The 24,456-nt window shown below is 38.0% G+C and overlaps 1 protein-coding gene and 1 long non-coding RNA gene across 2 annotated transcripts; both read right to left on the bottom strand.

The window, feature by feature from the left end:
* Positions 1-266: 266 nt before the first annotated feature.
* Positions 267-24,401, bottom strand: LOC109092610. The gene is made up of 4 exons (XM_042721100.1): positions 24,256-24,401; positions 948-1,274; positions 524-844; positions 267-370 (listed from the first exon to the last, which is right to left on the bottom strand). The coding sequence occupies exons 1-4, from the start codon at positions 24,314-24,316 to the stop codon at positions 267-269; spliced, it is 813 nt and encodes a 270-aa protein (XP_042577034.1). The 5' UTR covers positions 24,317-24,401.
* On the bottom strand, positions 8,355-9,045 carry LOC109092611. Its single transcript, XR_006154119.1, has 3 exons — positions 9,004-9,045; positions 8,813-8,893; positions 8,355-8,713 (listed from the first exon to the last, which is right to left on the bottom strand). It is a non-coding gene; the product is annotated as an uncharacterized LOC109092611 (long non-coding RNA).
* Positions 24,402-24,456: the final 55 nt, after the last annotated feature.

The raw sequence follows: 24,456 nt of genomic DNA on the forward strand, positions 1-24,456 counted from the left end.
ATAAAACACTATTTATCATCACAGTGACATTAACGCATTCAATGCATGAAGAAACAAAAACACTTATCAAATAACTCTCCCATAAAATAACCACACGCTCTACTCTTCAGCACAAAACTCTTTGTAAAGCCCAGAATATCTGAACTTTAAACACTAACAGGTCTTTCCTTTTACACTTTATTTAAACAACTCTTTCATTTTAAGTTTAAGTGATTACATGCATTTGTCAACATGGACAACAGAGGATTCAGTAAACCTCACAACAGTCAAAGTGTATTTTTTACTGTACCTGGTCTAGAAGTTACTGGTGTTGTTGTATTTGATTTTGTGATGTGGACTGAGGTCTCTGCTGTTGTTGAATCAGCTCGAGCTGTAAAGATGAATGTTCAGATGCATCAGACTACAGAATTTGACAATTATATTTTAATTAGTAAACACAAGATAAATCTAGCATTGTCTATCATTATATTAGCACATCTAACAGAAACTCTTCAGTAACTGATTTATGAGATTGTTTTCTCACCTGGTCTCTTGTCAGTGTATGTGGCTGAGGTCTTGACTTGATCTCTGTGAGTAACTTCACATCTCCACTCTCTGTTGAGATCTTCATTCAGGAGTGTTGTAGTCAGAGAGCTGATACAGTGATCTGGAGCTGATATCTGATATCTGGAGTCTGATCTCATCAGTTTAACACCAGTCTGATTCACCCAGAACAGATCAATTTTCTCAGAACGGATCCAAGCATCACAAGAGACTCCAGCATATGAATACAACTGACAGAAGAGAGTCACAGAGTGGCCTGCACTGAACTCAGTCTGTGAGGATGATGAAGATGATGAAGAGACTGAAACACAAAATAACACACACATCACACACTCTTCAATCATCATGAGAGTTTAAATGAAGAATTTGCTCTTTTTAAATTGACCACATAATCATAAAATTACCATGAAGAACATGCAGATAAACACGAGCATCAGTTCTCAGTTTTTGTCCATTCACTGTCCATTGTTGGCAGATGTAAGATCCATAATCTTCTTTTGAGATGTTCTTGATGTTCAGAGAGCAGTCAGACCCCAGACTCAGTCTCTTATAACTCTCTGTGTCTTTGTTCTTTATCCCTAATTTAATCAGTTCAACTGTCTCTGAATGACTGAATCTGTTATAGTAGTTCCATGTAGTTGATTTGCAGTCATGAAGAGCATTATTACAGGACAGATGGACATTTTCACCAGAACTGATGAACACATGAGCATCATCCACTCCACTGAGACCTGAAACACAAGAACATCTGAGTGATCATTATACTATACATTAATAAATAAAAACATAAACATACCAGCATTAAAAGATTCAGATCATGTCTTTTTTTCCTCACTTAATGCAAACAACACACTCTGCAGAAGAAACTATTTCTCTTTATCAGAGAGCTGTTCGAATCACAAACACACTCTTAACATTAACAAGATAATTCAGCAGATGTTTGAGTGTGAAACTGTCTAGCTTTAGTGGAACAGGAATAATCCAGTATGTTCTGTTTGTAACAATAATAAACTGATCATGTTCAAATGAACTCTTTCTCATATTAATTCACTAACTGTCTTGAAGAGAAAACTCAGATGTCTTTAAACTGTTTTGGAGTAAAGCAAAATGTCACCGGTCCCACTCATCGTTTTAATCATACGCTAGATTTATTTATATCGCATGGAATCGATCTTACTGATATAGATATTGTACCTCAAAGTGATGATGTTACTGACCATTTCCTTGTATCGTGCATGCTGTGTATCACTGATATTAACTATATGGCTCAGCGTTAACTGACTTGAACTAACTTGGAAGTTTTTAGAATTGCGTGGAAAAACAGTATGTCCAGCTATAGACAGGCTCTAAAAACTGCCAGGGCCGAGCATATCCACAAACTCATAGAAAACAACCAAAACAATCCAAGGTTTTTATTTAGCACAGTGGCTAGATTAACAAATAACCACACGCCACCCGATCTAAATATTCCCTCACAGTTAAATAGTAATGACTTTATGAATTTCTTCACTGATAAAATAGATAACATCAGAAATACAATAACAAATGTAGATTCTACAGCGTCTAATACTTCAGTTTTATCTATCGCACCCAAAGGATAAACTGCAGTGCTTTACAACTCTAGGACAGGAAGAGCTAAATAAACTTATCACTGCATCTAAACCAACAACATGTTTATTAGATCCTGTACCCACTAAATTACTGAAAGAGTTGTTACCTCTAGCAGAAGAACCGCTTATCAATATTATTAACTCGTCGTTATCTTTAGGTCACATCCCAAAACCATTCAAGCTGGCGGTTATTAAGCCTCTTATTAAGAAACCACAACTAGATCCTAGTGAACTGGCAAATTACAGACCCATTTCAAATCTTCCATTTATGTCTAAAATTTTTGAAAAAGTTGTGTCTGCTCAACTGTGCTCCTTCTTGCAAAAAAAAAAAAATATCTCTATGAAGAATTTCAGTCGGGTTTCAATGTTCAGTCCCAGCCATCATAGCACAGAAACTGCACTTGTTAAAATTACAAATTACTTGCTTCTTGCGTCAGACCAAGGGTGCATCTCATTGCTAGTTTTACTTGATCTTAGTGCTGTGTTCGACACCATAGATCACGACATACTCATAGATCGATTACAGAACTATACAGGTATCCAAGGGCAGGCTTTAAGATGGTTTAGATCCTACCTGTCCCGATCGCTACCACTTTGTTTATTTAAATGGGGAGTCATCTCATTTATCACCAGTAAAATATGGAGTGCCACAATGATCTGTCCTAGGTCCTCTGCTATTTTCAATATACATGTTTGCCACTTGGTAATATCATTAGAAAATACGGGATTAGTTTCCACTGTTATGCTGATGATACTCAACTATATATCTCAACAAGACCAGGTGAAACTTCAAAATTATCTAAGCTAACAGAGTGTGTTAAACATGTAAAAGATTGGATGACCAATAATTTTCTTCTATTTAATTCAGATAAGACAGAGATACATTACAAACATTACACAGAATCTCGTAGATTACAATTGGCAATTAGATGGATGTACTGTTGTTTCCTCTACTGTCAAAAATCTGGGTGTTATATTAGACATTAACTTGTCTTTTGAAAATCATATTTCCCATGTTACAAAAACAGCATTCTTCCATCTTAGAAACATTGCCAAGCTACGAAACATGTTACCTGTTCCTGCATGAAGATTGGCTAGTTAATGCATTCATGACCTCTAGACTGGACTATTGTAATGCACTGCTAGGTGGTTGTCCTGCATCCTCAATAAACAAGCTACAGGTAGTCCAAAATGCAGCCGCTAGAGTCCTTACATGGTCAAGAAAATATGATCATATTACCCCAATTTTACAGTCTCTGCACTGGCTACCTATTAAGTTCCGTATCAGTTACAAAATATTATTACTTACTTATAAGGCCCTTAATGATTTAGCTCCTGCGTCCCTAACTAGTCTTCTACCACGCTACAACCCATCACGCTCCCTAAGGTCACAAAACGCTGGACTTTTGATAGTACCTAGGATAGCAAAGTCCACTAAAGGAGGTAGAACTTTTTCGCATTTGGCTCCCAAACTCTGGAATAGCCTTCCTGATAATGTTTGGGGTTCAGACACACTTTCTCTGTTTAAATCTAGATTAAAAACACACCTCTTTGACCAAGCATTCAAATAATGCATCTCATAATTTTGGACTGCAGTTATATCTGATCAAATGTGCATTATTATTCTTTAGCTTGGGTTAAACTAATTAATTTTACTTGGCTGGAACAGCAGCTACGCTAATTTTATCTCTATTTGTTTCTGTTTTGCCACAGGATTTACATCCCGTGGTAACTAGGATTTACACAAGCTCCAGTCTGGATCCAGAACACCTGAGAAGAGATGATGCCAACCCCTCAGAGGACCTCAGATGATGCTAACCCAGAGACAACATACAGAACTACCACATTTTGCTATAAGTTTGATTGCATAATAGCTGTTAATAGTGTTAATCGTCTGTTTGTTTACGCCTTTTATTGATTTTTCTGAACATTTCTGCTGTATGCACATAAACTGACAGTCACCACCGATAAGCTACTACTAAATATTGTAGAAACTTAATTTTCTGTAAAGTTGCTTCGCAATGATTTGTATCGTAAAAAGCGCTATACAAATAAACTTGAATTTAATTTACCTGTGAGGAGTAAAGAGAGAAAGATCAGTCCCAGCAGACACAAGTGACACTTATCAGTCATCTTCTCTTTCTGTCAGTCTTCCTCTTCATCATACGCTCTCAACTCTTTCTTTAAATACTCTCAGCTCTTCCTGTGTTTGTTCACTTCCTCTGATCTGTTTAAATCATGCTAAAGCTGCTATTTACTGACTGACACGATGCCAGTGTGTGATGGAGAAGTGTTGCTTCACATTGTGTGAAACGTGTTCTTCAGTGTGAGAACTGCATATTAACCACAATTGCTCTGAACATGATCTATAGGCTATTTGCATTACTGTTAGTTTCTCATCTTTCTTTCAGTAGTTTCGTGTGTGCCATTAAATTCTAGAAATAAAATCAAGTTATTACTGATGAAACTGGTTTGTTACTGAAAATGTTTCCACTATCCATGACTCACTTGTAGAATATTAATTCTAAAACAGTTTTTAGAAATACTAAAAACAAGTATTTGTGTGCTGTGACAGACTGAGCTGTTTAAAACACTTCAGAGATGCTACAAAAGCCAGCTACTTTAAATTTGGTGGTAAAATGCTATAATTTATGAACGCTTTGGCATGTCGTTATGAAAGTCTGTAGGTGACATAGGCACCATGCCCTGAAGATACTCAAAATATTCATGGGCAAAATAATGAAGTTTCAGAAATGAGGGTAGCTTTTGGATTACAGTCTTTTTTTAGATTGCTTAAACACATTTATTACATTTTGACTCTTAGTGTTTCCACATGGGTATCTGTGTGCTAATCGAGCTCAAGCTATGTTGACTTGAGTGAACAATACTGAATTCTAAGCAATGAGAAATGAAGGGATTTGTGTGTAGAGTTTTGCAGTGACAGTTCAACAAATCTGATTCATGTGTCAAAAAGGGGAATAGTGTTTATAGTTCAGGGAAATGGGTGTGCTTTTTAATAAATGGCATTATGGTCTTGAAATTTTAGTTCAAAAGCCTGATTATAGTGTTTAAGCAATCGAGAAAAACTGATAATCTGTATTTTTCATGTTGTAATTGCAGTTTTGTTGATTCAAATTTTTATGGGTGATATAATGAATGTTGAAAAAATGTGGTGGTTTTTTTTATGTGTGAGATGCTTTCGCATATTGACACCAAACCTTTGAGCAAACTTTTGACCCGTCCCAATATCCAAACATGCACAATCACTAAACACAGTTACATAGAGACTATTGAACAAGGCAGAAAACAAGAGAGCATGAACACAGCACAAGCAATACACATGCTGCTGCATCAACAGACACACATCAGCATTAAGACAAACACGTGCTGATCAGAGACATCTTTAAGAGTCAAGAACATCACCTTTCTATTCATTCCTTTAGTTTTCTTTGAAGCTGCTTCACAACGATTGTGTTGTGGTTTGTGTTCTAGTGTTTTCTGAAGAGTGTTACTGCAGGCTGTGAGAACTCAGTTAGTTTGACCGCACTGGTTTAACCCACACAGATCTGAGATCATCTGTGAACCCAGTTTGGACTGGTTTAACCCACACAGATCTGAGATCATCTGTGAACCCAGTTTGGACGGATGATGCTGTGAATTCTCACACATTCAGATCACAGTTCCTATTCTTTCTTTAACTGTGTTTCTACAGCCGAATTTATTCTTTGTAAAAATGTTTGCTGCAGTCTATTTACAAATTCACTGTTAGTTTCATTGGTGCAGTGTTTCTAAAGTGTTTATTTGAGTGATTTCATGTGAAGCAGGGTTCCTCATACACACACCTGGCTGTGATGTTCAAGTAAACTCAAAGACCTTGATTAGCTGATTCAGGTGTGTTTAATTAAGCCGCAGAAAGTGTCCCTCCAGGAGCAGGACTGAGGAACCTGATGTTTTTATGGGGAGACTGTTTTAGCTTACATTTATGGATGTTTATATAGATTTGTGGATGTTTGTATTGTTCAGGGGATTCCAGAACACTGCACACGCTGAACGTCTCTACTGTTGGTGTATCTAATATCTAGATGTTGATTGAATCAGGTGTGTTTGATTAGAGAGAGACAACGTGGCCCTCACTGTTGCTGCTCTGATGAGCAGAAGATGAACCCTAACCTGACCCTCAGTCACTGTATGAAACAAGAGTTAGGTCTTACACTCCATGATGCTGTGCAACGTATTACAGAGAGTCATCTTCAGATGTTCATGGACTCATTGATGACCTTTGGGTTACGAGTCTGACTCTCTAACCGTTAGGCCACGACTGCCCCACTTTTGGTGGAGATGTAGATGACGCTGCAGGCCTTACGTCTGTTTCTTCAGAGAAAAGACAGTCAGTGCTGATTCTGACAACTCTGCTGTCTGTGAGACAAGATACATGAATGACACACACATTCAAGGGTGTAAATGTGTCTCAACCAAGTGACGGAGATCATCAGAAGGCAGAGGTACTGTATTTCATGACTGATTCTTTATTTCTCTGACTGACAACATTGAGCGCAGGCTGGAGGAGAACAGAATTAGCTGCTATAAATCTGTCAAACTGACCATCTGATAAAGACGAGCACATCCTACATGAGGATGAGAAACTTCTCATGATACTCAAGACTCTCTCAACCAGTCTGACGCTCCTCAAGAAACTTCACGATTTTAAGTGTCAGGATGTACAGCTCATTTATTTGCTGTATTTCTGCAGATGATTATGATATTAGTGATTATGGGATCATCATATACTGTATAAAGTTTTACAGAGATGTTTTGCATCTATTCCAGAGTCAAGACCTACTAACAATCTTGAGATGGTTGACAGCCGTTCTACACTTTGGTAACAAAAATAGTGTATTAATTATAGCAGCTGTAGTGTTTCAGAGCTGTGATCTCACTGTTGAGGTTTGGAAACATGTGAGTTAGACCGCAGTAGAGCAGAGATCATCTCTGAACCCAGTTTAGACATACTGTGAATTCTGAATCAAGTTTCTCTTCTTTCTTTCAGTGAGCTTCTGTATGCCACTAAACTCCTTTTGGTTAACAATGGAATGAGATTAGACTGTTTAATTAACTGAATAAAATCAACCAAACAAATGACCATTTCTGACATTCCTCTGAATCAGACTTACATTTCTATTAAACTAAATCAATATACTATATATGAGTAGATTCATTTAAATTCCACAAGTCCTCCTTGCAAATCTTCTAGCATGGTCAATTTTATATATTACATTTATTTTAATTCACAACCAAATATCCGAGGGCCTTGTTGAAAAAAAACAACAAAAAAAATAAATAAATAAATAAATAAAAACAAAAAGTATGGTAGCTGGTTTGAACTGTTTACAGTTGTTCAAACCAGCTCAGCACCAGTTTAAACCATCTTATAACCAGATTAGCACCACTATAAACCATTTTATAACCAGCTCGGGACCAGCTTAAACCAGCTACCAAGCTTTCAAAACATACCTAACCAGCATATGCAGGTTTTTTTTTTTTTTTTTCTCAATAGGTTGCTTAGGGCTCAAAGCAGTAAAATGATTAGTAATCATATCGTGACTGAAGGGGAATCTGCTTCTGGAAGAATATTTTCAAGAGTCTGTTTGTGTGTCATAGTTCCAGTGTTACTATAGTCTCACCTTCAGACGACGTCAACACAGATTCTGTTGAATATACTAGATATAGTGGCTGGAGCTGACATCAGTTCAATCTGATTGGCTGCTCACTAACTGCAGTCTGAATGGGTGGATTTGTCCTGAATTAGATCAGACTGAGCCTGCGTAGTGTTTACTGAAGTGTTATATTGTATTAACACACAGAGAGAGCAAATATATTGATTCTCAAACAAATTTAAGTTTTAAATTTTTACATTTAAATTATTTTTGGGGCAATAATAATTCCAAACCTAATAAATTTGCTCTTGTAGCGCAGCTGTGAGAAAAGGTGAAGTGTGTGGAAGTCATTAGTTTATCAAAATGGATTTCTGAACTAACCACAATAAAGTTGTGAATTATTATGAACATGAATGGATCATTTCATTATTTGTTCATCTTTGTTGCTTTCCTCCACAGTTGAACACATCCTCACATTACGAGCTCATGAAGGGGAATCAGCAGATTCATAAGAAATATCTCAGCAAAGGACAATTGTTAAACGCAGTTGCAGAGGTTTTATTAAGGAAATGATTAGCAATCAACCAAAATATAAACAAATAATAAAAAAAAAGATAAAAAACAAAAACTAACAGATGAGATAAAAGATTCACAAAAGCAGCTCCATCACACAGAACAGAGATTATTATACAAATAATCTGTAAATTACTGTATTTAATACTGTATTTAAAGCAGGTTATATACCAAACACAAGAAAATGACTGTACACACTGCATGCAAATATCCATTAACTCCATAGAAATGAAAATTCAGCTCGCCTGTTATTTGTTAAAAAAAAATAAAAATTAAAAATTAAAAAATGGATGGCATCATTTCTTCAAGGTGGTCAGAGTTTTTCTTTGTTTTCTGAGATGAAAACATAAATAAATAAAATGATAGACAATCCTCTATAAGTTTTTGGTATTTTAAATATTGTTTCAGATTGTGTGAGGCTGAAAAACTCACCAGCTCTTCTGTCACAGATGATCTGAAGAAGAATCACAGTAGGAGCAGCAAACACTGCAAACTCAACAATAATCACAATCACTGCAGGAAAGATGAGAGACACAATCAACAGAATAAAACAGACTCAATCTGTGAAACTGGAAATCAAATCAAAGATATAAAACACTGAACAATGTAAAGACGAGTGGTACCTCTGAATAATGGTCCAGCAGTCCCTCTGACTTCAGTTTCTGCTGGATCTGTGATCATGAATATTAGTTCAGTTCAGACATGAACACAGAAACCAAACATCATCAACATCAAAGCATACTTGAGCTTCACGTCACAGAAATGATAAATTAACCTGCACTGCTTCATGAGACTATCATCTATTAAATCATTATACTATTTATAGATAAAAATTAAAAAGAAAATGTGACTGTGAAAGTGTTCACAAATCAGGCTATATCTAAAATAAATGATTTTGTATTTACACAGACTGGAAGTTTTTTTGTTTTTGTTTTTTTAATAGCTGTTAAATAATGTATTATTTTGCTTTTTACAGTAAAGAGAAAGAGACCTGTCTGTGTTTAATGTTCAAATGTTATTTTGGGTTTTCGAGGAGTTTCTGTTCTGTTGAAGTTTTTGTGGTTGGTTGTAGATGATGACTCTAGTATCGGTTGCTTCATGCAGTGAACATAGATGTGCTGATATAAATCCAATGATAAACTGTGTTTTATTTGTTCACTGCATATAATCTCTTATATATCTCTCTGTACAAAGAGCACTCGGTCGAGATTGTGGAAAATAGGCATTAACACTTAATTTTCATAACTTTTTTTTTTTTTTTTTACATCATTTAATTGAAACAACTCAATTTAAGTGATTACATGCATTTGTTAAATAACATGGAGAGGATTCAGTAAAACTGGCAACAGTGAAGTATTTATTTATTTATTTATTGTTTTTGACTGTACCTGGTGTAGAAGTTGCTGGTGTTGTTGTATTTGATTTTGTGATGTGGACTGGAGTCTCTGCTGTTGTTGAATCAGCTCGAGCTGTAAAGATGAATGTTCAGATGCATCAGACTACAGAACTTGACAGTCATATTTTAACTTTGATCATCACATTGCAGTAAACAATACAATTTTTGTCGTCAAGTTTTAGCTCCTTCACTATTTACAGCAGCACTTTCTGGACTGTTCATGAGTTTGCAGCAGAGTTTTGAGTTTCTCTTCTGTCAGACTGAAAGAAGCTTTAGTGTCTCAGTTTGTTCTGTAGATCGGATTTTCTGAGGCTTTGTGTTCTGTATGTCATTAAAACATAAAAACATTTTTTTTTTTTTTGGTACAGTTTGATGATGTCATATGTGACCTGTGCTGGCAAAATGAGTGTAAATTCGCACGGGCTATTTTGGGCTACAGGCAAAAAAAAAAAAAAAAAGGTGGTGGTGGTGGTTAGGGTGGGGGTTTTTGTTGGTTGCTCCAAGTAGTAATTAAACATCTAAAGTTAATATATATATACATATATATATATATATATATATATATATATATATATATATATATACACACACACACACACACACACACACACATATATATATATATATATATATATATATATATATATATATATTAATTCATAACTAAATATTACTGGGCTGCCCTGTTGCAGAAAAAAATCATAATTGGTATGTTTTGAAGCATGGTAGCTGGTTTGAGCTGGTTTTAATCGCTTCTCGATTTCTCGATCCCCATAAATACACACATATACAGAGATAGGGGACACATGACTTGACTCGAGTCAGACTTAAGTCACAAATTTTATGACTTGAGACTTGCTTGACAGATATTCATAAAAGACTTGACTTGACATTGACTTTATATTCATGACTTGAGACTTTTTTTTAGATTGCTAACACACTATAACTGATTCATTTGGCCTAATTTTCCAGACCATTCATACAGTTCTCGAAACAAAGAAACGTTTCTCAAAACTTTTAACACCTTTCACCTGTTTTCAAACTCTTTTCTATTTGCTCAGTGTTTTCTGCAACACTCTACACAAAAACACCTTTATTTTGCAGAGTTTTAACCATGTTCTCATTCAGAAAACACAAACACACAATATACAGTAATTAACTCAAGCAGCGCACATTTATCCATGTGTGAACATTCAGTAGCAGAACTGATGACACACAGGTCAGAATCTCAGGATGATATGAACAAGAGCACAACTGATTATGAGTTTTGGTAAATGAATCCTGGTAGTGGGAGACAAAGAGGAATAGGAGGGGTTAAAGGTCAAATGTTCCTGATGAAATACAAAGCGCTATAGTTGACTGTGTTCTTCTGCATGGACTCCCATGAGGGAAGTTGCCCTACAGGCTCCTCTACAGGGTTTCAATACTACTAACACAATACACATACAATAATAACAGTACTGTACACAGCAGCAGTACTTCAGATGAGAGAACTTTATTCTATATACAATAAATACTGTAATACATGTTGTACACCCTCAAACTCATTACTGTTGAACCGATTTGTAGCCAATTATATTCTGTATTTGTGCAGAACTGAGAGACGACTGTCTAGGGGAGGCAGAGAAGTATTTTGTCAGAAGACTTAGAAACTGCTGTAACAAATAAGGACACTACAAATACTGTAATGCAAATTGGCAGAGTATGCTCAATGAATGAATGAATGAATGAATTTACGTAATTATGTATTTATTTTATTCATTCATTATTTATTTCTGTAAAGTAACTGACAATACATTCCAATGTGTGTTTACTCTATATTCTGTTGTTTGGTTTTTTAACTTTTCTCTTGTAGTGCTTTTCATTTACTGTAAGATCTCTTTACAGTAGTGTAATGACAGTAAACTTTTCTTAGTTTATTTCTGTATTTGACTGTATCTGCACCCCTCTATTTATGTTTTATACTGTAAGAGTTAGTGACTAGCAAAAGGATTCCTGTTTCCCAAAAGGAGGTTTTTGTAACAGTGTTTTAAGTGATCTCACTAGTGTTCTCTAGGCAGTGAAGTAGTGTGTGTTTGTCAGGTTTGTGTATCATCTGCGGCCAAAGTTTGAGTCTGACAAACGAGAACATGTTTTTGACTAAACTGTTTGATTTTGACCTGGAAGTTTAAAGTTTGCACAAGCTGGTGTGTAGTTTTGAGATTGTGTTTATAGTTGTGAGAAAATGGTGAATTGTTTCATTAATTGTGTTAGCAATCGAGAAAACTGTAATAAATATCTGTTTGTTTTTGAATGCACCGCAACCTAACCAAGTGACGCAGCAGGCTAGCAGAGAGAGCTAGCGTAAGAGCGTGGACACAGTGTTGCTAACTTAGCGACTTTGACGCTAGATTAAGCGACTTTTCAGAATCCTTTAGCGACAATTTATTTATTTATTTTTAAGCGCCTAGCGAGAAATCTAGCGACATCTCGGACAAACTTTATTTAGTTTCTGAGACTCGGTGGTACTGCCGTACGAGCGCAAGGTTTGTTTTCCCAGCGCACGCGCAGACCTCTCTCTGCGTCTGCTCTGTTCAGCGAGCGGCTGAGAGCAGCAGCGCTTTCAGTTAAAACAGATACTCTGTCCCTTTAACTCACGAAATCACAGCACAGCCATTGTCTTTATCTTATGCGTGTTTGATTTCATCAGACGACGTCGTGATTATGAATCAGGGTTTTTGTGCAGATTAACATCTAATGGAGATGGTTATGTAGTCTTAATAGAGCCGTTTCATATTCATCCTGTTGTATTACAACAGAAACAGAAAAATATACCAGTGAAAACAGCTTTATTGAGAATTTGGATGCATTTAAAAAATACACTTTGTGAGCGCTATCAAATTTATTTATTTATTATTATTTATTTGCAAGTGCAATGCATTGTAAATGGTTATTCCCTGTTCATAAGGAAATGTCAGCCCTTTTTTTAATAACACTTAGTATTTGCATGTGTAAAGTGTTTAATAATTGGTCTTCAATGTTAGGCTTTGAGTGAAAAGCATATGGATAGTTTATGGAGATACAGATAAATATATTGTATACACATACACACACGCACACACACACACACAGGTTAATAATGTACAATAGTCAATCCACCTGATAAACAGGTGCAAGATTTGTGTGATTCAATTTTTCTTGTTATTATTTTGTTTAAAAGGAAGGCTCTAACTTAAAGGGATAGTTCACCCAAAAATGAAAATTATGTCATTAATGACTCACCCTCATGTCGTTCCAAACCCGTGAGACCTCCGTTCATCTTCGGAACACAGTATAAGATATTTTAGATTTAGTCCGAGAGCTTTCTGTCCCTCCATTGAGAATGTATGTACGGTATACTGTCCACGTCCAGAAAGGTAATAAAAACATACTTCAAAGTAGTCCATGTGACATCAGAGGGTCCGTTAGAATTTTTTGAAGCATCGAAAATACATTTTGGTCCAAAAATATAAAAAACTACGACTTTATTCAGCATTGACTTCTCTCCCGGGTCTGTTATGAGCGCTATCACAACACTGCAGTTTAGTGATATCCGGTTCGCGAACGAATAACTCGATGTAACCGGATCTTCTTGAACCAGTTCACCAAATCGAACTGAATCGTTTGAAACGGTTCGCGTCAACAATAAGCATTAATCCACAAATGACTTAAGCTGTTAACTTTTTTAACATTTCTGACACTCCCTCTGAGTTCAAATAAAACAATATCCCGGAGTAATTCATTTACTCAAACAGTACACTGACTGAACCGAGCCAGATAACGAACGAAACATTGACTCGTTCTCGAGTCAAGAACCGTTTCTGTCGGACGCGTCCGATTCGAGAACCGAGGAGCTGATGATACTGCGCATGCGTGAAGCAGACTGACACACAGCGCGTCTGAACCGAACTGGTTCTTTTGGTGATTGATTCTGAACTGATTCTGTGGTAATGTTATGAGCGTGGGTAAACCGAAGGCTTGAATCAAGGGCAATCATCGCCAATGAAGTCATTACGTCGAGCTCAAAAGAACTGGTTAACCGTTTTCGGCAACCGGTTTATTGAATCAAACTGTCCGAAAGAACCGGTTCGCGTAGAAGAACAGAACTTCCCATCACTACCGGTGATCTGAAAACCGATGCAACCGGTTCTTGACTCGAGAACAAGTCAATCATTCGTTCGTTATCTGGCTCGGTTCAGTCAGTGTACTGTTTGAGTAAATGAATTACTCCGGGATATTGATTTATTTGAACTCAGAGGGAGTGTCAGCCATGTTAAAAAAGTTAACAGCTTAAGTCATTTGTGGATTAATGCTTATTGTTGACGCGAACCGTTTCAAACGATTCAGTTCGATTTGGTGAACTGGTTCAAGAAGATCCGGTTACATCGAGAGATTTCTTTTGCGAACCGGATATCACTAAACTGCAGTGTTGTGAACACGTTCATAACAGACCCGGGAGAGAAGTCAATGCTGAATAAAGTCGTAGTTTTTGATATTTTTGGACCAAAATGTATTTTCGATGCTTCAAAAAATTCTAACGGACCCTCTGATGTCACATTGGACTACTTTGAAGATGTTTTTATTACCTTTCTGGACGTGGACAGTATACCGTACATACATTCTCAATGGAGGGACAGAAAGCTCTCGGACTAAATCTAAAATATCTCATACTGTGTTCCGAAGATGAACGGAGGTCTCACGGGTTTGGAACGACATGAGGGTGAGTCATTAATGACGTAATTTTCATTTTTGGGTGAACTATCCCTTTAAGGATGTGTTCATCATAAAGGTGAAGCCTGTTTGAATGTCATTTGGTGGCATAGAAACTATTATACTTGATTTGTTTAATAGTTTTTCATGGTTTTCTGCAATCTTTGAGGCATATTGAATACTTTTCGTGCGTTTATGTTGACCTTATTTCAGTCACATTTACATTTGAGGTTATGTAGTTTAAATTTTGATTTATTTTTAGATTTTTATTGTATTAACAACTCAGCTGTATGTGGACAAAATGTATATTGCAATTTTTTAGTTGCAAATAAAACTCAAATAGTCCATAACTACTGTAGTTTTAAGTTATTTTAATATATAAATTCAGTTAAATCATCAAAGATTTGTATGACTTGACTTGAATTGCTTGACATAAGCAGTGACTTGACTTGATTCTCACAAAAATTGACTTGGACTTGCTTGAGACTTGAAGGTTAAGACTTGAGACTTGTGACTTGCACATGTGTGACTCACTCCCACCTCTGCACATATACAGAATTACAGGATTTCAGTATTCACACAAACAGAATCTGTTCTGTCTTAAGTGAACGCTTGGGGAACTGTTGGGGAAAACATCTGATGTGTAACATTATATTAGATCCGTGCATTACAGTACAGGACGTCTGTATCATTAATGTTCATCTAACACTAAAAGAAAAGAGGGAATCACTCGCTGCACTTCCTTGAACTGCTTTTGTAGGTTTAGTAAGCAGTTTATTTGTAATGAACACACTTATTTGTTTGTTTGTTTGTTTTTTTGTACATGAATGCTTTAGTTTAGATATAAAATGACAAAGGTTATACATTATTTGTTTCTTTCTAGGCTATTTGTTCTACTGTTGTTGTTTTTTTTGCATCTGTTCTTATTTATAATAGCAAAGATAAAATAAAAAATACCAGTATTGTGATTATTAATATAGTAATTAATAAGAAAAGACGGAGGACTTCACTCTATCGACTTCAAACAAGTGTCACTCAGTCATTGTTTATCTGATTCCAACAAATCATAAATCATTTTGAAGGTCTTTTAATGGAGAATGCCATTTTTTTTATTGCTGATTGTGACTTGTTTTGTCAGCACAGGTCAGATTATTCTCAGTATGTGGAGACGGTAAATGACAACAACGCATGCGCGATGTTTCAGATAGTATGGCAAGTGTAAACACATGAATTGGATATGGGTCACAATTGAAAGAACGTTGAAATGGACGGCAAAAAAAACTTGGATATAGGCAACAAATCAGAATTGGGCATCAAGACCTGCAGTGTAAACGAGGCCTTACAGTTCTCAGTTTTACTGACATTATGAGGCTCTAAAACTGATTGATGAGATTGTTTTCTCACCTGAAATCTTGACAGTATATGTGGCTGAGGTTTTGAGTTGATCTCTGTGAGTAACTTCACATCTCCACTCTCTGTTATGATCTTCATTCAGGAGTGTTGTAGTCAGAGAGCTGATACAGTGATCTGGAGCTGATATCTGATATCTGGAGTCTGATCTCGTCAGTTTAACACCAGTCTGATTCACCCAGAACAGATTAATTCTCTCAGAACAGATCCATTCATCACAAGAGACTCCAGCAGATGAATACAACTGACAGAAGAGAGTCACAGAGAGACCTGCACTGATCTCAGTCTGTGAGGATGATGAAGATGATGAAGAGACTGAAACACAAAATAACACACACACATCACACACTCTTCAATCATCAGGAGAGTTTAAATGAAGAGTTTGCTCTTTTTAAATTGACCACATAATCATAAAATTACCATGAAGAACATGCAGATAAACACGAGCATCAGTTCCTTGTTGTTGATCATTCACATATTGTCTGCAGATGTAAAGTCCATAATCTTCTTTTGAGATGTTCTTGATGTTCAGAGAGCAGTCAGACCCCAGACTCAGTCTCTCATAACTCTCTGTGTCTGTCTTCTTTATCCCTAAACGAATCAGTTTAACTGTCTCTGAATGACTGAATCTGTTATAGATCCATGTAGTTGATTTGCAGTCATGAAGAGCATTATTACAGGGCAGATGAACATTTTCACCAGAACTGATGAACACATGAACATCATCCACTCCACTGAGACCTGAAACACAAGAACATCTGAGTGATCATTATGTTATATATTAATAAATAAAAACATGTACATACCAGCATTAAAAGATTCAGATCATACAGTCTTTTTTTCCTCACTTAACGCAAACAACAAACTCTGCAGAAGAAACTGTTTCTATTTATCAGAGAGCTGTTGGAATCACAAACACACTCTTAACATGAAGATAATTCAGCAGATGTTTGAGTGTCACTATCAGTACCACCGCTCCCTATATGCAGAGTACACCGTTTGTGTCTATAGTTATTATAAAAGCATTTTATGGTGAACGCAGCTGGCTGTAGTCTAAGCACACGCCATTCTCAGCTCATGTTTGTGGCTGACTGATCATAATTGATGGACAAATACAGTGGCGGCTCGTGGGTTTAAAAATAGAGGAGGCACACTAATTGTGTTGGTCTGGGATCCTGCCGATTATTATTATTATTTGCTTAACTGCTTTAAAATTGCTTTTTGGTTGCTTTTAGTCAGAAAATGTAAAGAAAACGACACACATACAACAAGATAATATCATTTCACTTATCACTTGAAGCAAACATCCATCCCTTTCTTAAAAGTCTGTTAAAACAGAGCTGTCTGTTAAAGGTACAGGTTGTAGGACCTGCCACTAGAGGGCGCACTACCAAAACAATAACAATCGCGTGGTTTGATGACGCTAAGAAGGAGCGTGGAATGATGGAATTTGTTGTCTTCTACCCAACCGCTGACGGCCATCAATCAGACAGAAAGATAAATCATGGATTTAATTGATTACTTTTTAGTCAGTTGATATGAAAACGATTACCACTTGTTCAACAAATATATACACTCGTGTACATTCAAACACAATAATTGGGCATACATAGCAAACACGAGTTCAACGATTTGCGCGAGTAGATTACATACAAAGTCAATGCAAAGACGTGATCAGACTATGGATCAGACGCGTCCTCGCACGGGTCTAGAGACGCGATGCCCTGCGTTTGGCGTGTATGCCCCATAATACTAATCTTGTTGATCATTATAATAGCATACGTTTTCTGTAAAGATACGAATCAAAACAACTCACCTGTCGAGTAAAACACAAGCGAGATCGGCATCTCTTTCTAGTTGAAGTTTGCTAGCGTATGCTATTATAACGATCAACATGACATCATTAGGATCTGTCATTCAGAAGCATGCCTTTTCCTATCACTGCTACGCTGATGACACTCAACTCTACTTCTCATTCCAACCAGATGATCCGACGGTAGCTGCTCGCATTTCAGCCTGTCTGAGTGACATTTCTAGCTGGATATATGACCATCATCTTCAGCTCAACCTTACTAAAACTGAACTGCTGGTGGTTCCAGCTAACCCATCGTTTCATCACAACTTCTCTATACAGCTGGGTTCGTCAACCATAACTCCTTCCTGGACAGCCAGAAACCTAGGAGTTGTGATCGATCATCAGTTAAGCTTCACAGACCATATTGCTACAATGACCCGGTCCTGCAGATTTGCATTATACAGGTCCTTCTCAAAACATTAGCATATTGTGAAAAAGTTCATTATTTTCCATAATGTAATGATAAAAATTAAACTTCCATATATTTTAGATTTATTGCACACCAACTGAAATATTTCAGGTCTTTTATTGTTTTAATACTGATGATTTTGGCATACAGCTCATGAAAACCCAAAATTCCTATCTCAAAAAATTAGCATATTTCATCCGACCACACTGCTCTCTCCCACCTGGAAAATAAGAACACCTATGTGAGAATGCTGTTTGTGGACTACAGCTCAGCATTTAACACCATAGTGCCTGCCACACTTGTTGCGAAGCTCCAGACTCTGGGACTAAACAGATCTCTGTGCAGCTGGATCCTGGAATTTCTAACAGGCAGAAGCCAGGTGGTCAGAATGGGCAAAAACACTTCATCCCCGCTGACCCTCAACACTGGTGCTCCTCAGGGCTGTGTCCTCAGCCCGCTCCTGTACTCCCTGTACACACATGACTGTACAGCCACACACAGCTCCAACGTCATCATCAAAATTCACTGATGACACAACGGTGATAGGCCTGATCACCGACAACGATGAGACGGCCTACAGAGAGGAGGTGAGCACCCTGACTAAATGGTGTCAGGACAACCACCTCTCACTCAACATCGACAAGACCAAGGAGCTGGTGGTGGATTTCAGGAGACAGAGCAGAGAACACACACCCATCGACAAGACACCTGTGGAGCGGGTAAGCAGCTTCAAGTTCCTCTGTGTTAACATCAGTGAGGATCTCACCTGGTCTACACACACTGATGCAGTGCTGAAGAAGGCACATCAACGCCTCTTCTTCCTGAGACGTCTGAGGAAGTTTGGAATGAGCCCCAGCATCCTCAGATCGTTCTACACCTGCACTATAGAGAGCCATCCTGACGGGCTGCATCACTGCCTGGTTTGGAAACAGCACCGCTGGCAACCGCAAAGCTCTGAAAAGGGTCGTGCGAACTGCCAGCCACATTGTTGGAGGTGAGCTTCCCTCCCTCCAGGACATCTACACCAGGCGGGGTATAAGGAAATCCCGGAGGATCATCAATGACTCCAGCCATCCTTCCCACAGACTGCTCTCTCTGCTGCCCTCAGGAAGACGTCTCCGCAGCATCCGATCCCGCACTAGCCGACTGAGGGATAGCTTTTTTCCCTCAGGCTATCCGACTTATGAACAGTCTGAACTAATACACCCTACAGCATACTCCACAATATGGTATGCCACACACTGCACTTTAACTTTGACAGTTCAACACCGAACTATTTAACACAATAATCTACCTGCTACCACTGGATTCCATCCAATGCACATCCATAACATTTCTGTATCCAGCCTACGTACACTTAGCATATTTTCATGCGTATATATGTCTACATAATCTAGAATGTGTACATTCTGTGTATAGTGTATAATGTGTAGTGCTAACTGTATGTATGTACATATTGCGTAAAATGTGTAGTGCTAACTGTAAGTATGTCCAATAGTACACTGTGTGTACTGACTATATGTATGTGCATATTGCATATTTTCACCTGTTGAAGTCTGTATGGTTATATGCTAACTGTTTCTGCAATTTCTGGTGCACGCTCCCAAGAATTTCACTCACCAAGGCACATGTGCTGTGGTGATGTGACAATAAAGTGACTTGACTTGACTTGACCGATGATGCTAAGAAGTTTTTTATTCAAGAAAGAAGTCATGCTTTGATTAATTATGTTCAATTATGCATTCAAAACTTGGTCGGGAATCCTTTTGCAGAAATGACTGCTTCAATGCGGCGTGGCATGGAGGCAATCAGCCTGTGGCACTGCTGAGGTGTTATGGAGGCCCAGGATGCTTCGATAGCGGCCTTAAGCTCATCCAGAGTGTTGGGTCTTGCGTCTCTCAACTTTCTCTTCACAATATCCCACAGATTCTCTATGGGGTTCAGGTCAGGAGAGTTGGCAGGCCAATTGAGCACAGTAATACCATGGTCAGTAAACCATTTACCAGTGGTTTTGGCACTGTGAGCAGGTGCCAGGTCGTGCTGAAAAACAAAATCTTCATCTCCATAAAGATTTTCAGCAAATGGAAGCATGAAGTGCTCCAAAATCTCCTGATAGCTAGCTGCATTGACCCTGCCCTTGATAAAACACAGTGGACCAACACCAGCAGCTGACATGGCACCCCAGACCATCACTGACTGTGGGTACTTGACACTGGACTTCAGGCATTTTGGCATTTCCTTCTCCCCAGTCTTCCTCCAGACTCTGGCACCTTGATTTCCGAATGACATGCAAAATTTGCTTTCATCCGAAAGAAGTACTTTGGACCACTGAGCAACAGTCCAGTGCTGCTTCTCTGTAGCCCAGGTCAGGCGCTTCTGCCGCTGTTTCTGGTTCAAAAGCACACGCCTGTGCACTGTGGCTCTGGATGTTTCTATTCCAGACTCAGTCCACTGCTTCCGCAGGTCCCCCAAGGTCTGGAATCGGTCCTTCTCCACAATCTTCCTCAGGGTCCGGTCACCTCTTCTCATTGTGCAGCGTTTTTTTGCCACACTTTTTCCTTCCCACAGACTTCCCACTGAGGTGCCTTGATACAGCACTCTGGGAACAGCCTATTCGTTCAGAAATTTCTTTCTGTGTCTTACCCTCTCGCTTGAGGGTGTCAATGATGGCCTTCTGGACAGCAGTCAGGTCGGGCAGTCTTACACATGATTGCGGTTTTGAGTAATGAACCAGGCTGGGAGTTTTTAAAAGCCTCAGGAATCTTTTGCAGGTGTTTAGAGTTAATTAGTTGATTCAGATGATTAGGTTAATAGCTTGTTTAGAGAACCTTTTCATGATATGCTAATTTTTTGAGATAAGAATTTTGGGTTTTCATGAGCTGTATGACAAAATCATCAGTATTAAAACAATAAAAGACCTGAAATATTTCAGTTGGTGTGCAATGAATCTAAAATATATGAAAGTTTAATTTTTATCAGTACATTATGGAAAATAATGAACTTTTTCACAATATGCTAATTTTTTGAGAAGGACCTGTACAACATTAGGAAGATTAGACCCTTCCTGTCAAAGCAAGCCACCCAACTTCTTGTCCAAGCTCTTGTTCTCTCCAGACTGGACTATTGTAATGCTCTCCTGGCAGGCCTTCCTGCATGTACTATCAAGGCTCTGCAATTGATCCAGAATGCAGCAGTGAGGGTTGTCTTCAATGAGCCAAAAACAGCTCACGTTACTCCTCTCCTCATCAGGTTACACTGGCTACCAGTAGCCGCTCGCATCAAATTCAAGGTACTGATGCTTGCCTACAGGACGACCACTGGCACGGCACCAACATACCTAAGCTCATTAGTTCAATCTTATGCACCCTCCAGAAGTTTGTGCTCTGCAAGTGAACGACGCCTTGTGGTGCCATCCCAAAGAGGTTCAAAATCACTCTCACGGACCTTTTCCTGGACTGCACCCAGCTGGTGGAATGACCTCCCGATCTCAATTCGAACAGCTGAGTCTTTACTCATTTTCAAAAAACATCTAAAGTCTCATCTTTTTCGCCTGCACTTAACCAACTAATACTAGTACTTACCTTTTCTTTTCTTGTCTATCATATTCTTAAAAAAAAAACAAAAAAAAAACCTGGCTACGTGTTCTGTACTAGACTAACTGAGACATGTCATGGCATTTGTATACCGTTGTTGTTCTCTTGTTGATCTGATTGCTTCTATTGTTCTCATTTGTAAGTCACTTTGGATAAGTCACTCTCTTGCTTGTGCCTGTTCCCATCTTTCTCGTATTTCCTGTTTCACTGGATACGGATCGCTTCACTCCCGTTCTCACATTGGTTCATCTTCATCACCTCACTCACTTCAGGATTGCCCGTCTCGGTCCCTGCGTCATGCTCTCCTGCGGTCTGTGTTCCGGATCGGATCCTTGGCCTTGAGAGATTATCTACTGCTCAGAATTCATTGTGTTGCCTTCTGCTTGTTCTCAGGTGTTCTGTGTGAACTTTTGTTCAATAAACATTATTGCACTTGCTATTGCTTCCGTCCTATTTATCATCACACTATGAATAACCTCATCTGCATATAATTTCCAGCATCAGCATATTTATATCCACGTGACACTGTGTTTAACACAAGACACAGGTACAAGACATTCAGGAAATATGAGATTCAGAATATAAACACCATTTGTGGCATATACATTATATTGCAAAAAAATCAACCAGTATCCTTGTTATGTTTTAGAATAAATACATCAAAATATCCATAAAACAGAGGGCCCTATTTTGACGATCTAAGCGCAAAGTGTAAAGCGCACGGCGCAGGTGCACTCAGGTCGTGTCCAAATCCACTTTTGCAATTTTAACGACGGAAAAACGGTTGGCGCGCCCATGCGCATGGTCTAAACGGGTTGTCCCGTTTCTCTTAATGAGTAATGGGTGTTTTTTGGGCGTAACGTGCAATAAACCAATCAGAGTCTCATCTTCCATTCCCTTTAAGAACCAGTTGCGCTCGTGCCATGACGGATTTGCTATTTACACGGCGGAATTTGGCAAGCGCAAAGACAGAACGCGTTTCCGAGATGAAACAGAGCTGCTGGTATGTGAGCAAATAGATAGCCTAATTCTGATACATGTGATGACTATCCGTTATGACAAGTAGGCATTTTTATATTTAATTAGCCTACAAAAAAATCTTATCCATTGCAATGCTTTAATTTTTAATATTTGACATGTTTGTGTGCTGCTGTGTGTCCCTGTGTTTAATAAGCAGCGTGTATGCGCGTTGTGGACCCGCTTATACTGACATGCTCTTTAAATAACAAAGAAAAAACATTGCGCCAGACTTTAGACCAGCTTTGAGTTGGTCTATGGCGCAGTCTATTTTTAGCTCCTTAAAATCGCAATGCGCCTGAACACACCTCTTTTTTAGACCAGCACGCCCATGGGCGCACAAATGGGTGCAAATGCATTTGCTAATTAAACAACGTGGTGCTGGACGGGAAAATGCGAACGGCGCCGGATTGAAACTAGCAAACACACTTGTGCTGCACCTTGCATCGTATTGCGCCGGCGGTATGATAGGGCCCATAATGGTATAAAACAATTCTCAGATAAATATTTTAAAATAGAGTTGATCTCATTCTTTTCCACTGTACAAATAGCATTTCAGTTGTTTTAAACAATTAAAATCACATTAAATGTATGCAGTTTTGCTGATGAGGTGAACATCTTTTAGCTGTTTTTAGTGGAAACAGATAGGTTTATATTTCTTGCAGGGTAAATACAACTGTCTGACTTGCGCGTCACTGACACAGTATTTTAAAACTTCACATGACATCATCACCTCCGTGCAGCTGTGGTTGTACAGTAAGATATTATCACTGGTCCAATTCAAACTGGACAATAGACCGATCAACCACTGATTCCAGCAGTGTCCACCATAATATCAATAATCATTGATCATTGTTCTAGCAAAAAAATATTTTCTCATAACATGAGATCTGCAGTTTAATTTAAAGATGAATTATTGTGTCTATAGCACTCCTTGCTGTCATTAAAACCAAGCATGCCACAGGAAAAATTATCAGGCGCATCCACCAGCCTACAAATATGTCTAAATTCATATAATTTTTGGTAATATAACTTCAGCGTAATTACTTTATGTAATTTCAGTGTTTATCTCCATTAATGAGAGTAGAATATTTCATGTAACTGTGTATATCGAACTAAAAACAGAGTTTAAAATCATTTTTTACTTCATTACTTTTCTCACCCCAGGAAAAATAGTTCGTACACATGGTCTAGATGGCCGTAGATATTTAAGCCAAGTTTATTTTTTATAAATCGCAATATGTGGAAAATTGAATATGCATATTACTATGACCATTTTGTGTGTACGCAACGTTTATAAATGAGGCCCTGGTCACTATGTTCAGTATCAGCAGTATTTTCTGTAGCACGACACAACTCTGTGATCACAGCATGAGTGTGGACAATAATAAACTGATCATGTTCAAATGAACTCTTTCTCAGATTAATTCACTAAACGTTTTGAAGAAAAAACACAGATGTCTTTACCTGTGAGAAGTGAAGAGAGAAAGATCAGTCCCAGCAGACACAAGTGACACTTATCAGCCATCTTCTCTTTCTGTCAGTCTTCCTCTTCATTATACACTCTCAACTCTTTCTTTAAATACTCTCAGCTCTTCCTGTGTTTGTTCACTTCCTCTTTGAAGGTTGTGACACGTTCTTCAGTGTGAGAACTGCATACATGACCAT

This window comes from Cyprinus carpio, chromosome B3 (assembly GCF_018340385.1).
Source record: "Cyprinus carpio isolate SPL01 chromosome B3, ASM1834038v1, whole genome shotgun sequence".
Taxonomy (NCBI): domain Eukaryota; kingdom Metazoa; phylum Chordata; class Actinopteri; order Cypriniformes; family Cyprinidae; genus Cyprinus; species Cyprinus carpio.